Here is a 16,292-nt window from a genome sequence, read left to right on the forward strand (position 1 = left end):
AATAAATGCAGTCGACGCAATGGCACACAAACACACAGACACACATTTTGCATGTGATTTAAAGTGGATAACGGGCGATTGGACGTTTGGTAAAAAAAGCCAAGCTATGACAAGCATATGAGTCAAGTGTATGTGACAGAGTAAAAGAGAGGACGGTAGAAAACGAAAGCAATAAAAACTGGACTGGACTAGACTGGACTGCGTGCAGCTGTCGCAGAAATTGCTACGCAGAAATATGTAAGTCAAATTGGCTGATAGATTTGAAGACAAGACAAAAAAGCAAAATCGATTACGTTCATTAAAAAGTGTTAAGTGGTGGCAAGTGAGGAGAAAACAAAATAGCAGAAAGCGAAATTTCGGATTTTTTATAATATTTTTTTAATTTTTTTATTTCACTGCTATTTTAAAATAAGGAAAAACGACAAAAAAAGTTGAACTGTGTGTAAATTAGTGTGTTTATGCGATATTAACGTAGGTCAGCAACCCTTTTACTTCAGCAAATATACATACGTATTTATATGTGTGCGATTGTTTGCTTTAAGTAATAAAAATGCTAATAAGTAATGCCAAAAAACAAAAGTAGATACAACAACAAAATTAGTATAGCTGTGTATTTTAAATAGTTTAACGATTTTTGCCTTTGTGAAAGCAAGCGAAAATCCAATAGAAATCAATTTCACAGCGCGTGCTTAGTGCCTTTAAATTAACCACTTGCTTTTGTTGCTGCCTTAGCCAAGTGCGTTGTGTTGTTGTACTCTACATCATTGATTAGATTTATAGTGTCAGTGTTTTACATGCGGTTTAATTATCATTTAAATTAAATTCGTTGAGAAGCGCTTCCCTCAACGTAAAGTTCGCTGTTTAAGTCTTTTGTTTCGCCGCAGCGCTGCTTTGTATTGTCTGCTGCTGCTGACATTTGAATTAAAGTGTGTGAAGCGCGTACTTCCGTCTATGCTTCACAAGTCTTTCATTATTTGGCTTTGAATCGTTTTACATTTCACCGAAAATTTATTGACAAACTGCAACGGTTTGCCAATGACTGCTTGACAATATTAAAAACCCATTAACGCTTGATTTATGTGTGAAGTTTGAAGTCTGAGTAAAAGACTCAGAGTTCGAGTATAGAAATCGTTTTTGCATACAATTTTCTCAGCGCTGGCTTTGCTTTTAGTGAATCTTTTCCTATTTATTATTCGCTCAACTTCTCCGCTCTTCTTTTGAAAGTGACTGATAATTTCTTTTCCCTGCCAATCATTTGGTGTAAGCGATTCATATATGCCTTCAATGCATTATTTAGTAATTGTGTGTGCTTTGTGAGACAAGAAGTGATTGATTATCTGACTTTTGTGGGAAATTTAAAATTTTATTATTTAATGTGAGAAAGAATTTTTAATTTTCTTTCTCGCTTTTTAAAATTTTTCTTATTTCTTCTTTTGGATAAACTATGGAACTGGAATTTAATACGTATTCTAAATATTCAAATTTCAATTTATATTTATAGTTTTTGAAATGTTTTCGTTAGTTTGAAATATGGTTAACGAATTTAATCTCAAAAAAGAAGAAAATTCAATGCAATATTGCTTTATGCAATACCATGTCATAGATCCCTCTTCTTCCATCCATTGCAGGCTATTTAACTGTAGATTTACATATCTTTTTACAATATTTGAATTTAGCATGCTGTGTCCTGGATTCGATGAAGCTTGAAAGCTTAAAGCTTGGATCCCATCATAAAACAAAGGATATTGCTTATATTCTCATAGAAATTATATAACCCAGTATCTACATTTCAAACAGAGAAATCAAATAAAATTTTAATAAAGTTACATATTTTCGATTGCAAAATGTACTACCCAAATACTTCTCGTACATACCAAAAGCTTGATTCTATAGCAAATTTTTCCTTTCCAAATTATTTCTTATACAAAGGCTTGGACGATGACAACAACTGATGAGTTGACGTTGAGAGTTTTCGAGAGAAAGGTTCTGTGAAAGATTTATGGTCCTTTGCGTGTTGGCCACGGCGAATATTGCCGCCGGGGGAAGCAGAGGAAGAGGAAGACCTCCACTCCTTTGGAAGGAACGGGTGGAGAAGGACCTGGCTTCACTTGGAATATCCAATTTGCGCCACGTAGCGAAAAAAATAAACGACTGGCGCGCTGCGGTGTTTAGGCCAGTAAAGAAGAAGATATGGGTATACGGGCTTAAAAGGATCAATTTTTTATTGTCTTTCTAAATTTGAAATACCTCTAGAATTTTGTCTTAAATGTTCTAGTTTGTGCACCTGTGTCCCACTCAAATCTTAAAATAATCTAATTTTCAGTTCTTTTTTTCGTCCAAGTTCTAAGTTAAGGTTTTAGCTAAAACATGCGATCTTTTCCCGATTGACCACAATTTCCATCGGTTAAAGCTTTCTTATCTTATTTCTTATCTTCAAACTTGTTTTTAGCGTTCAGGACGTTCTTCGTTTTCCAAGCCAAAATCACCAGGAATTTTGTTTTTTCGCTCAGCTAGAGTATGTTCACATTAAACTTCTACCAAAATGCGATGGCTTTCGGTTGAGATTTCCTTAATATTTAATTAGTGGAGTAAAAGAACTCGTGTCTTTTCCAACGCACGTTGAAACAATTAAGAACTAGTAATTAAGTTCCGCCTTCTCTTGGCAAACCGCACGAATATAAATAATGCTAGCGCATAGATAGTAAAAATTTAATTTTTTTTTCCAGTTTTAAAATAAGGCTCGCAAATGTAAAGAACTTTTTTATCGTCTCTGAAAAAATTTGTTTTAGCTTGCCAAGGTTATTGAATAAGTTTTTTGGTATTTCAAGGGCTCTTTAATCCAAAACATTGCGTTTCTATTTGAAGCCTAGTTTTCTGAAAAATTGGTTAGAATAGCTGGTTCCTCTTGTCCTTCAAAAGAAATACAGTTTTCTAGTCAGAGTTTCAAACTTTGCTTTAACATACCTTTTCAGATGAAATCATGCCTTTTTAAGCTGTTTGGAAGAGAAAAATATTTAAATAATTTTTTTTGTTTCGGAGTTTTTATGCAAAGACTATTTATTTGTTCACCTGAAAATAAAGAAATAGTCTCAAAAGATCAGAGCCAATAGTTTGTTTCTAAATAATATTTTGCGCTTTTTTCGATCCTAGTTTTAGATTTTTGTTTTGGTTTTAATTAAAACTCTTTTGATAATTTATAATTTCCTAACAAAATAACATTTCGAAATCTTTCAATGCTTTCTTATGTGGCCTATAAGCAATTTAGCTTTTTTGATTTTTCCAAAGACATTTCATGCTCACCGAATGCGCAACACGACTCACTGTTGCAATATTCAGTACAAATAAGTAAGGCGAAAATATTGCATTATTTCACCGTTATTATTATTATCTGTGTCATCTCAGCTTGTTGTTGCTTTTCGTGTCAAAAACATTGCGAATGCTGCGCTGGCTGCCTCGTCAGCGGCTGACCGGTGTGTCAACATGTTGACTTCGTTCGAAATACGCTCCAGTTTAGTTGAATGAATTGATTCCAAGTTTACTCTTGTGTTTATAAACATATTTATTTTTGTCTCTTTTCTTATTTGGTTGTATGTATTTGTGCTTGTTTTGATTTAGTTGCACTCCTTATGTAAAGAGGATCGGTGAGAAAAGCTCGTAAATAAACATTGATTCGTCTCAGCTGTCATTGCAAATTTTACTTTTAATAAGTGAAATAGTTTCGAGAAATGGGTTGACCTAAAGATTATGTAAGCTTGTTAATTAAAACGGGTGCAGATTTTTGTTTTTTTTTCTCGACCAAAGCCAATTTAAATTAAAAAGTTCAAAGGTGCGGCACAATCAGGGTGGAACAATGAACTTGTGGGGCGGTTGTGTAACAACCTTTGGTGTTGAAGGGATTATGAAAAGTTATTTAAATATAACTAAAGCCATTAATAGTGTTTTAAAGAGATAAAAAATAGTACGATTGTTTTTAGAATAAACAATATATTGTTAAATAAAAAGGTTGTCCATACAAGGACTTGAATTTGATCGTTATTTTCTTTGGCAGCAGCGACGTTCTGTATTAGTCCTACTATGTATCGGCGGTTCTGACAAATGAGCTCAGATCGATATATCAAAATCTGGGAACTAATTATTATTAAATTATTAAGTAACGGGGTTTTCAATAAGGACACTATAAACAAACAATACCATATTTTTTCATCGAAATTCTTAAAATTTACTACCGAAATTCTGTGCCAACGGACTGAACTTTAGGAGGGCTACGTCCAATTTATGGTCGTCCTAATCGTCCTGTCAGATCAAAAATGGAGCGTCTAGTAGAAAAATCTACAGACACAGTGTTCCCGTCCGACTAAGGCAAAGAAGTGTCAGTAGTGTCGAGAATATTGCTGCCGTTAGCGGAACAATTGAGGAAGACCCAAATCAGTCTCTCACACGTCATTCTCAAGCGTTGGACATCTCTGCGACGTCGTTGTGGTGAATTTTGCGAAAAGATTTTGGCTTACATCTTAACAAGATCAAATTGACGCAAGAATTGAAGCCGCTTGACCACCAGAATCGTCGTGTGTACGTGAATGGGGTTGAGCAACAACTTGAAAATGATCCTGATTTTCATCGAAAAATTATGTTCAGCGATGAGGCTCATTTCTCACTGAATAGCTCACCAAATAAATTATGGTTAGGTGCGGTTTATGGGCCGGCGGCGTCATTGGGCCGTACTTCTTACGTGATGATCAAGACCGGAACATTACTGTGAATGGGAATCGCTACCGCTCAATGTTAACCGAATATTTTTGACCCGAATTGAACTTTTGACTTGGAGAATATGTGGTTCCAACAGGACGGTGCTACAAGCCACACAGCGAATGTCATAATCGATTTATTGCAAACCAAGTTTGGTGAACGTGTTATCTCACGAAATGGCCCGGTCAATTTACTGCGTCGGTCGTCCGATTTGACGCTGTTAGACTATTGTCTGTAGTCCAGCGTCGATTCCTACGTATATCGAATGTTAAATTGAAGCAGTATCGTCTGATTTATGCTTGAAAACCGCGGAAAATTGTATTCAGCGACTGCAGTTCAATACATAATGGCCTCGAATGTACTTCTTCAGAAATAAAAAATTTCATTGATATCCCAAGCCGTTTTTGCTTTATTTTAAAAATCTTTTGTAGCGCTTCCGGTAAATATCTATTATGCTCCTATTAACAGACTTTGTAGTTGCTTCTTGTATTGTTAGTATATCAGCAAATATCTAACCAGACTATGCATTAGATGAGAAAGGAAAGGAATATGTTTTTTTCGCTTAATACTCCAAAAAATAGATTAGACATCTATAAGAAAATATCTCCTAATATGAAGACTTAATTGTGACGGGAAGGTTCTCCGCCTTTTCTGTGTTCTCTAATTAAAAACTTAGAAAAATTTATATCCCGCTCACAACTACTTAAAAAAATATTTCATTTCATATGTAAGTTTTGTAGGAAATTGAATGCTCTACAAAAAAGTCAAATACGATTTTTTTTTAAACAAAACGTATAAAAGATAATATCGATTAAAATTTTATTATATTGAAGCAATTTTACATTTTATAGTTCATTTAAAAAAAAATCCTTATTAATCTGAAAATCTAATCTTTGGCTTTGTCAGAAAATAGCTATTTTTCACTGCTCTGTTTCTTTCTGCGTTTTTATGTTTTAACACTGGTTCATGTTCATTTTTTGCTCGTATAAAATTGCAGTGTATTTATATGTTGTTGTACTAATTAAATAGAATATTTTTTTATAATTTTTCCTGTATATATTTTTGGTACACATATGACCAAGCCTCCGTTATGCAATGTTGAATTCAGCATATGCAATTCCCACACAGCAACACATGGGCACACATGCCGTGGTATACTGCAAGTGCGGCTCGTATTTACAAATTACGCACGTCGTCGAGTGTCAAAGTATTTTTTATATTATTACGGTGTTTTCATTCATTTTTATTCCAATTTTTTAACGCAGTTACTCGTTATTTTGGTGCGTGAAAATTGCGCTCGTTATAATTACTGTTCTGGTTTATGCCTTTGGCATTTCGTGCAATCAAAAAATAGCTGACCGACTGACTGTGATGAGAAGAGAGCGGCTTAGTAGCGAAAATTCATTCACAAATTTATGTTAAGTAATATGTAATTCATATTTTATATGAGATACATACAAATATCTGACCATACGTGAGTAAGTAAGATTGACTAGCTGCTATACTTACTACGCTGCTTCGTCTAGTAACTTGTTGTTGTTATCAATTTAAACACTACACTAAATTATTAGATGATATCAAAATAAACTGTCGCTTCTACTTAATGTTAGGTTAATAAGTGGGGCTACATGGCTTGTTTTCATTAAATTGGAAGCAATCAGCTCTAATGCCAGGGATGCTTTGGTTGGAGTGATTAACGCTAATTTTACCAAATCTCATAGTTTCATAAGTTTGATAACTGCTGATACTTGAATTCAGATCGATGCGCATTGTACCTTTGAAAAGGCATATAAGGCATAAAATAATGATAATAACTTAAAAATAAAGAAACAAATATTCTAATTTTCTTAGAATATTTTGGTTACTAAAGACCGAGCAGATGGGATTTTTCCAAAATAGGAATACCTTCTGACCAATTTGTCTGATTGAAAAAAAATATACATTTTCACTTAATTCAATACACATATTTTTTACCGCCTTTAAAATATGCTTCTTTTGAGCCAATACAAGTAGTCAATTCAACAGTTTATCCAACTTTCCTGACAATGTTTTTTTTTTTAGTATTTATTAAATCGCAGAAAAAACAGCTCTTGGTCGGATAAAATCCGTGTCAATTCCGGTGTCGTCCATACACTGTTATAAGCCTCGGCTGAAATGGCCTTCAGTGCCTTCAGAGAATAGCTTCAATGGATGTATAGCGCATTTCCCGGAGCTGATTTTTCAGAAAACAAAAAAAATTGCATGGAGCCAGATCTACGGTGGTTCAATGATGATTCTCGTTTCGTGTTTGACCAAAACGTTAGTCATAATCAGGGGCGTATTATTGAGATGAAAAATGTTCGATATTTCTGGCCACAAATCTGGTCGCTTCCGATGAGCTGCTTCACGCAGATGCGTCAGAATATCTAAATACTATTCCTTATTGAGAATTTGATGTGTTGGAACGAATTCATGGCGACACACACCGCAGTAATCAAACAAAACGAAGAGCATCTCCTTGATTTTTGACCAACTTTGACCGGTTTTTCTTTGCCTTCACTTAATTTTGGGAACGTCAATCGCCAAATTGTATGCCAGTTTGAACGTCATATTCATTAAGCCTAGTCTCTTGAACAGTGATGATGTGTTTGATGAATTCTAGTTCTTAGCTATCTCTTTTGCGACCTCTAATTGACGTCGCTTTCTGCAAAAGATTCACGTTTTGGTATGAGTCTAACATTGGAAGGCTACATCAGGATCATCTAAAGTGAAAATATACGTGTTTTAGTTAAAACCTTAACATAGAACTTGGACGAAGGAAAAAATCTGACAGTTGGATTATTGACATCCATTTTAACAAAGAAATAAATATTTCAGTGAAGAATTCGCGAATTTTTTTTTCGAATAGTTGCAATCGAAAAAAAATTCTTTGTCCAAGTCTTTAAAAATTGTATCTTAAACACCTGTGTAAAATTTCACGCAGATCGATTGAGTTGTTCTCGAGAAATCTTACCCACCGAAAAATGTGTTTAAAGACCGCGCAATAGTTCTCGAGGCTGTATCTCCGAAATTATTAGTCAGATCAATTTGAAAATATGGGACAATTTTCAAGAGGTGGTGTAGAATAAGGCAACAAAAAATTCGATTTTAAAACCCGTAAACCCATGTAACCCCTTATGCCGATATGAATCCAATAATTTTCTTCGATTGGATAAAAACAATTTTGTACACATAACATCCTATGATTTAGACAAATTTTCTATTAAAATGGGTTTGAAGTCGATATATGTGTTTGTATAGAGTCCGCATATCAGAAAAACTAACCTAAAGTCAAAGAAATAGCACGCTAATCTATAATATACACATTCAGGCCATAAACTTCTCTATTTATTTCAAAATGCCAGTACACTGTTGTGAGAGACCGATCAGCTGCCTGGTTTCGAGACACTGTGTCTTAGGCGTTTACGTATACGTAGGTTATATGGCGAAATGAAATTACCAAAATATTTTAAATCGAACTTTATTTTTATTTGTTTTTTCTTTTGTTTTTTATTTCATTGCTCTTAATTAAAGTATGTATGTATGTATAAAGAATTATTTCGTGTTACAAATTCAATATTTCAATGGTTTACAAAAGTTAATGTTAATTTGTTTTTGTAAAAATGTCTTATGTATACCAGAATTATGTAATTGTAAATGTAAATAGTATCAATGTACACAAGTAGCCGTGCAATAATAGAATTTCGCGTGATGTGACTTAATAAATAAATATTTGAAGATTGTTGGCAATTGCTTGTTATATTATTTAATTAAGTAAAGTGGGAATATAAACATGTTGAAATACATATTTGAAGAAATGTCAGTAAATTTTATGTAACAGTAGTAATAGCAGCTTTACAGAGAACTTTATATACATACGGCTAGTTACGTGCGCGCTGTTCCTTTGAACCCTTCGTTATAATAACAATTAGGTACTAAGTTGTTTGAGTTCAAAGCATTTGCTTGAAGTTTTGCTATTTAGTTTTGAATAAAGTGCATATTTTGACGGGATCTTGACATTATCTTTAATATATTAATAGCTTTAATTCGATTTGGAGTTTCGCTCAGCAAATAAAGATTGCCGTATTATTTTATTTTATTTTATTTTTTTTTTTATAATTTTTTAATAAAAATTTTAATATACTTTAAGGAAGGAAGTTTGAAGGCAATACATTTTTTGTGTTTTATACAGTATTATATTAATAGCTTTTTACGTCTTTTCAGTAAACACGGGCATAATAGAAATTTAATCTTAAGAAAAAAAGTTAAGGATTATAAATATTCTGCAATAATTCAAAATATTTTTTTTAGCTTGGAAATTAGATTTTATTTGTAGACTTATGCTCCATCAAGTGGGTTTCAGTATATATGTACATATGTATGCCAGGCTGTCATATTACTTTTTTTCAGTATTGTTTGATATTTTATCATGGAAAGATTTACGCCTGAACAACGTTTACAAATCATTTAATTTTTTTATTAAAATGTAAAGAATGAGTTTCGCGCGCTTCGCTCAACTTATGATGAATAAAATCAGCCTACTAAGCGTGCTCGCAACACCATCACCCATCTTGAGACCCAACATTCATTATTGGATAATATTGTGATCGAATAGCCTACGTCGAGTGCCAAAATATAGCAGCCGCAGCTTAGACTAGCTCCACGAAGACCGTGGATAGTCGTTTCAGCGCCGTTCGCAGCCACTCGGACTGACAAATGACCTTGTGCATTTTACGTTGAGATCTTAAACTGAAAGCGAACAAATTACAGCTTGTGCAAGAACTGAATCCATCCGATATTCCCAAACGTCACCGCTTTGCTCTATGGCTTCTTGAAAAGTCCAAGAAAATCCGACGGTTTCGAGCCTAATTTTTTTCATCGATGAGGCCTATTTCTGGCTCAATGGGTTTGTAAACGCAAGATTACCGCTTTTGACACGAAGAGCAACCTAAAGACTTGAATCAAGAGCTGCCGTTTCATCCAGAAAAAACAACGGTTTGGTGTGGTTTGTGTATTCATCGAACCATATCTCCTAAGAAATAATGCCGGTGAGAAGGTAACCATCAATGATGACCGTTATCACGCCATAATAGTCGACTATTTGATGCCAGAAATTGAAGCTCGTGATCTCGGCGATTTTTGATTTCAACAAGGCAGCACTTCCCATATTGAGAGAATACTTCGATGAGCATATAATATCACGTTTTGAGCCGGTGGATTTGCCACCAAGGCCGTGTGATATCACACCGTTAGACGTTATGTAAACTCTAAGGTCTATGCGGACAATCCCGCTTCGATTCAGTGCTTTGGAGCAAAAAATTACGCGTATCGTTCGTCAGTTACCAATCGAAATGCTCAAACTAGTCATCGAAAATTTAATTTTACCGATGAACCATTTGAGACGTATCCGCGGTCAATATGTGAAACCGATAATCTTTAAAAAATAAAAACCAAAGAATGTTCTGTCGAATGCTAATAAACATTCCAAGTTAAGTTTGAAGTTTCTGTGTTTCATTAAAGAATCTCGAATGGATCATCATTTATGTACAGCCATGAACTGAGGCGATGTCTTTCAAGACGCAGTCGGACGTAGACTCGAAACTGGATATTCATTTTCCTACTAATATAAAAATATTGGTCATTTATTTCATTTCACTTTCAAAAGAAGAAAGGAGCAAAACTAAATTGAAATTTTAAATATTTTGTGGGGTATATAATTGCTAGCAGAGGAAATAAATTATAAAAAAAAATGTTAAAACCATAGCCAAGCAAATTAGTATGTTTACCCACCCTAAGCAATTACTTACAGTTATCAATATTTTTAATCAGTGCGCGCTGATCTACTCTAGATAATAACAAAAACAACTGCACGCGCGTTAAGTTCTAACAACAACATAAACAAATATTGAATATACGAAGAAAATTAATATGTACATGAGTACCTAAGTATGTAAATAAAGCGTTAAAGGGTATCACAAACTATGGCGAGCTTTTCAGCAAATATGATGATTCGATAGAGAAACGCTTCTAATTTAATTAAATGAAAGGCAAATAAATGTGTTTACAAATAAACAGTAAATTGATAACACATAAGAGAGACAAAGAGCGCGTTTTACTCATGCGTTACTCTCAGAAAAAATTGACTAGTTGGCTGTTCTATATACATATATTTATATGTGGTGAAAAAACACGCTGCGAATTCGAGAACAAGTTTGGCATCAAAATGTCAATGTCATGGGCCCGATAACACATTGCTCCACGTATATAAATGTATGTGTGTGCAAAAAGAGCGTTTACACATTTACTTTCTCTCCCTTCTCATTTTTTGTCTATTGTACTTCGAATATAGTGTTTTAATAAATAATAAATATGTATATAGTTGATGATATTTACCAAGCACAAAACAAAAAATTTAATAATAGAATAAATAAAAATTGTACACAATATTTTTGCATAATATCTTAGTTGTATATGGGGTATTCCATACCAAATCGACCACTTTTGAACCCGACCCCTTTAGATTTTGCTGAAACTTATCCATCCTTTTCTACCATTTGAAAAATATTTTTGAGAATTTTTTCAAAATTTTTTGTCCAACTTCAAAAAAAGTTATGCATTTTTCAAAAAAAGGCTTTTTTATTTTCAAATAGCCATAACTTTTGTAGAAATTGACTTTTGGGGACCTTTTTTTTAAATTTTTGTTTTGGAATTAAATTTTCGAAAAAATAAACGAAAAAAGTTTAACACGATCAATTATATAAAATAATCGGTTTTTTTTAAGTAAAATCGTCATTTCTTGGAAGTTCGCCATTTTTTGAAAGTTAGCCAAAACTTCAATTAATTTCACAACTATCCCTGCTATTCCAGGAGTGGGCCGAGTTTTTTATATTTTTTTTTATTTATTTAAAAAAAATTGTCAAATTTTCAAAAATGAGTGGTCGATTTGGTATGGAATACCCCATATGTACATATATCTGTAGAAACTTAATTCTTTCCAAATTAATATGAAAACCAGAAAAACAGTTTATCACAATAACAATAATGTTAGTATTAATAATGATATTAATATAAAAATATATTTAATTTAATTTAATTATTATTCATATGTTTTTTTTTGAATAATTTTAAAAATTTTGACAAATAGTATTACTTTAAACTTTGTTTTTTTAAATTAATATTTAAAAATTTTTTTCTGAGCTCAATTTGTACGAAATTAATTTAATATCATACCAATAATTCACTCCACTTGAAAAAATATTAGTCCCAATATATCTATTTTAAACACCCAAACCCCACAATCACATCCCATTTTATAACAAGTTGGCTATCCTACACATGAAGATGTGTATGCTCATATAATACAATTGGCGCTCTCCCATTATTTGTGTTCTCTAGGTGAGAGTAGCCGGCAAAGCATGTGTAACTAGTGGCTGCTTATAAACGCATATACTTGTAAACACATAAACTCATATATGTACATATATCGTCACCTAAAATGCAAAATAACATAACATCACTTTTCATAAGTTTACAGGCGAAGGAAAAAGGATATAATGGAAACCACTCGTATTGAAACAAAATTTGGGTTTTGGTTATAAAATGGTTATATATTGGTTATATCTGAGAGCGGTAGCTGAAACTTTTATGCTATGTATACATATGTAATATGATGTAGTGAATCGTAAGCCATAAAAAACTTAACTTCGATGTTTTTGATGATACATTGTTTTACATTTTAGGTGACGATATACATATATTATATGCACATACGATGAATTAGCAAAGTAGCCTCATGTACCAATACATTCGTATGAATATATAATATGGAAATTGTATAGAAGTATGTACATTGTGACAGAATTTGTTTCTCGTTATCTTGTTTACGATATCGTTGCCAATCGTGCCCCCACACAACTGAGCTTATACATACATATTTATTTTGTAGGAGAGGTGGTGAACTAGAGGTGTGCGTATTGGGTTTACTTAAACACGCGCTGGCTTTTTTCTTTATGTCTATTTATATTTATTCTTTCCAGTACATATATACTTAGGATGGAAAAATTTCAAAATTACAGCGAAGTAGTTTACTGGGCAACAAAAGTGGTCTTAGGGGTCTTATACCCTTAAAGCATGAATGAGTTAATAAAAAAGTAGTTCCTGATTTGTTTTAAAAATGAATAATGAAATAAATCCTACTAAATGCCAAGTTTTATGTTATAACTTTTAGAATTTTTAAAGTAATAGGTTCACATTAAATACTTGGTGCTTCCAAAATTGGCTTAATTTTAGCAATTGAGATAAGTAAACAGAGATCGTGCCTTAAAATCAAATATTTTACTTATTCATAAAATGTTTGAAAGCCCTCGGTGATATTTCACGCAAGATTAGAAGTCAACGAACTGAAACAACTAAAGATCATTCGAAAACTATTGATACTTCATGAATTCATCCAATATAAATTAACGCCAAAATACGTTTGGGAACTAAAGTTTGAACAAGTCAGAAAAATATATTATAAGGCCTTAAAACATCACAACAAGTTCAAAGGTTTACTCCAAACTGTCGTTTGAGGTTACTGTAGCTTTTCGGCAATCAATTGCGATTTTTCAAAACCTCAGATGAAGAGGGTTTGCTTGGATACCGAAGCCAAAATATAATGCAAAATAAAAGGTTAAACTCGATTACACAAATCTAAGATCCACTTCATAGGTGTAAAATTTCTCGAAAATATCTTGTCAAATAAAAAAGGTTCCGATAGAGGAACTTGAGTTTGATGAATTAGTTTTTATGACGACCATATCAAATACTTTGTAGGGTATACGACGATCCTGTCTGGGTGTTACCAACTGACAAATTTAATATTCCCTATGAAAGTTGTAAGCATTTTTTTGAACACACGTAGTCCAGACTTCGTCCCCCATAAACAAAGCTCTTCGATCCGCCAGTGCAAAACACGTTTTTATACATACATTGTGACAAAAAAACACCCGGGAATTGTAAAAAAATGTATCTTCAATACGTTCGGGAGATCGTTGAAGACATGCCTCACTCTGAACGACCTTCGACCTTTTCAACTGATGAAAATATTAAAAGAGTGAAAGATGTGGTGGTAACACTAATCTTCAGACAAGTGTTACAGAGTTGGCAAGAGAGCTCGACATCTCTCGCGAGTCCGTTCGAGTTATTTTGGTGGATATTATGGTTATGAAACGCATTCCTGTTCGACTAGTACCGATAAAGCTGATTTTTTTTCCATAAAGGGTACGATTGTGACCGAATTTAATGCCAAAAACGCAATGAATTCCATTGATCAACCACCGTATTCATCAGATTTGTCTCCGTGTCATTTTTTATTGTTCCCCAAACCAGAAGTTCTGCTTTGTGGAACCCGTTTTCTGTCGATCGAAGAGATATAATTCATAGAAGGAGCTGAAGTCCATCTTAAAAAATTTTTATGAACAGTGTTTCGATGATTGAAAAAGTCGTTGACGTAAGTATATAAAATAAATATTGACGAATAAATATATGTTTTGTCTTTTATTTACAATTTAGGGGCACTTTTTTGACGCAATGTATGTATTTGCTGCTTTAATTTTCCAAACAAATAAGTTCTTTTAGCATTCTAGGAGGTTAGGCAGTAATACGAAAGCTGAAGATAGTTCAGTGTGCTGCTCAGCGTTGAACGACGTGGATTGCTTTTGTGGAACTTTTGCAGAACTGGTATGTAGAAATATAGTGAGCACTACATAAATAAATATGTGCGAGTGTTTGGAGAATATTTACGCCTTGGTGATACGTATTTACATACCTATATGCATATCTTTTTATTTATGTGGCTGCGTGGAATATTTGAAGTATCAATTGCGTAACACACAGTTGATCAATTGTTATTGTTTTTCGATTGTAGGTAATTGAATCGTACGGAAAATGGCGCTACGTATCGTCTTCACAATGCCCGTGACCAAAGCTATGAGCCAAACTTTGGTGCGTGCCATGTCGTCACAGGCCGTTGCCTCCAAGAATGTTGGCTTTATCGGACTCGGCAATATGGGCGGTCATATGGCTAGCAATCTGATCAAGCAGGGTCACAAATTGCATGTCTTCGATATCTCGAAGCAGGCTTGCGACAATTTGAAAGCCAAGGGCGCAACTGTCTATGATAAGACCACCGACTTAGCGAAGAACTCTGACTACGTGATCACAATGCTGCCCAATAATGATATCGTGTGGAAGGCTTATAACGATATGACAGCCGATGGCGTTAACAAGAACACTGTCTTCATCGATTCATCCACCATCGATCCAAATTTGGTGCGAGACTTGCAGAAGTTTATTAGCGAAAAGGGTGCGCGTTTTATTGATGCACCCGTTTCGGGTGGTGTACCCGGTGCTGAGCAGGCCACACTGACCTTCATGGTTGGCGGTACGAAAGATGAATACAACACAGTTAAACCGATTCTGGAGGGTATGGGAAAACGTATAACTTACTGTGGCAGCTATGGCATGGGTCAGGCGGCGAAATTGTGCAACAACATGATGTTGGCCATTTCCATGATTGGCACATCGGAGGCCATGAATTTGGCCATACGCCAAGGTTTGGATCCAAATGTATTTGCCGAAATCATTAACTCGTCCACTGGTCGCTGCTGGTCGTCGGAGTTGTACAACCCAGTGCCCGGCGTCACACCCACAGCACCGAGTAACAGAGACTATGCTGGCGGTTTCTCCACCGATTTGATTACTAAGGATTTGGGTTTGGCTGCCGGTGTGGCCACCGCGACAAACACGCCCATTCCATTGGGCGCCCTGTCACATCAGATATACCGTACACTAAAGGCTCACGGTTTGGGCAATAAGGATTTTTCGGTTGTCTATGAATTCATGAAGAATGAGGCCAACAACTAAGGAGGCGTTTAGCTTTAAACTGCAAGTATTCATAACTGTACTTGTGGCATTTAGAATTCTTACCAGAATTGCATTTATTGAAATATTTTTATTTTAAATCTTATATACTTGTACACCTGATTGTATATAAACTTAAGTGTTGAGCATTTTTTTATTAAAAATTAAATATAATTAAAAATTATATGTTTCAAATACAAGCTAATGTCTTTATATTAATTTTATATTAATGCCAAATTTATATAATCTATTTAAGCAAATCATAAGAAACTCTTACGATGCGTGGGTTGGCACTTAGAATTGTTGGTATCTTCAAGAACTCAGCTTATCGGCATGGCTTTTCTTATCAGTTGGACTGCAGATATTAAGATTTTTAAATTTTTATAGACCAGCATTTGCCAACTACACATGTGTACGCAACTGTTTGTATAAATGAAATATACATGTACATATATACATATATACTAAATACATAAAACATTCACAAGAAAAGGTGAGGACTTAGCAACTCTTTCTCCACATTTAACTCAACAAAAAATTTTACTAAATACCACATACATAACGTAGCGAGAGAGTGTAATATCTCATGCTCAGTGAGAACTTTCGGAATAAGTATTTCAATATAA

At 34.0% G+C, this 16,292-nt stretch overlaps 1 protein-coding gene across 1 annotated transcript; it reads left to right on the forward strand.

Annotated features, from left to right (window-relative positions):
- Positions 1-14,387: 14,387 nt before the first annotated feature.
- LOC120771460 (probable 3-hydroxyisobutyrate dehydrogenase, mitochondrial) lies at positions 14,388-15,866 on the forward strand. Its single transcript, XM_040099472.1, has 2 exons — positions 14,388-14,484; positions 14,672-15,866. Exon 2 carries the CDS (start codon positions 14,692-14,694, stop codon positions 15,667-15,669), a length of 978 nt encoding a protein of 325 aa, XP_039955406.1. The 5' UTR covers positions 14,388-14,484; positions 14,672-14,691; the 3' UTR covers positions 15,670-15,866.
- Positions 15,867-16,292: the final 426 nt, after the last annotated feature.

This window comes from Bactrocera tryoni, chromosome 3 (assembly GCF_016617805.1).
Source record: "Bactrocera tryoni isolate S06 chromosome 3, CSIRO_BtryS06_freeze2, whole genome shotgun sequence".
Lineage (NCBI taxonomy): Eukaryota > Metazoa > Arthropoda > Insecta > Diptera > Tephritidae > Bactrocera > Bactrocera tryoni.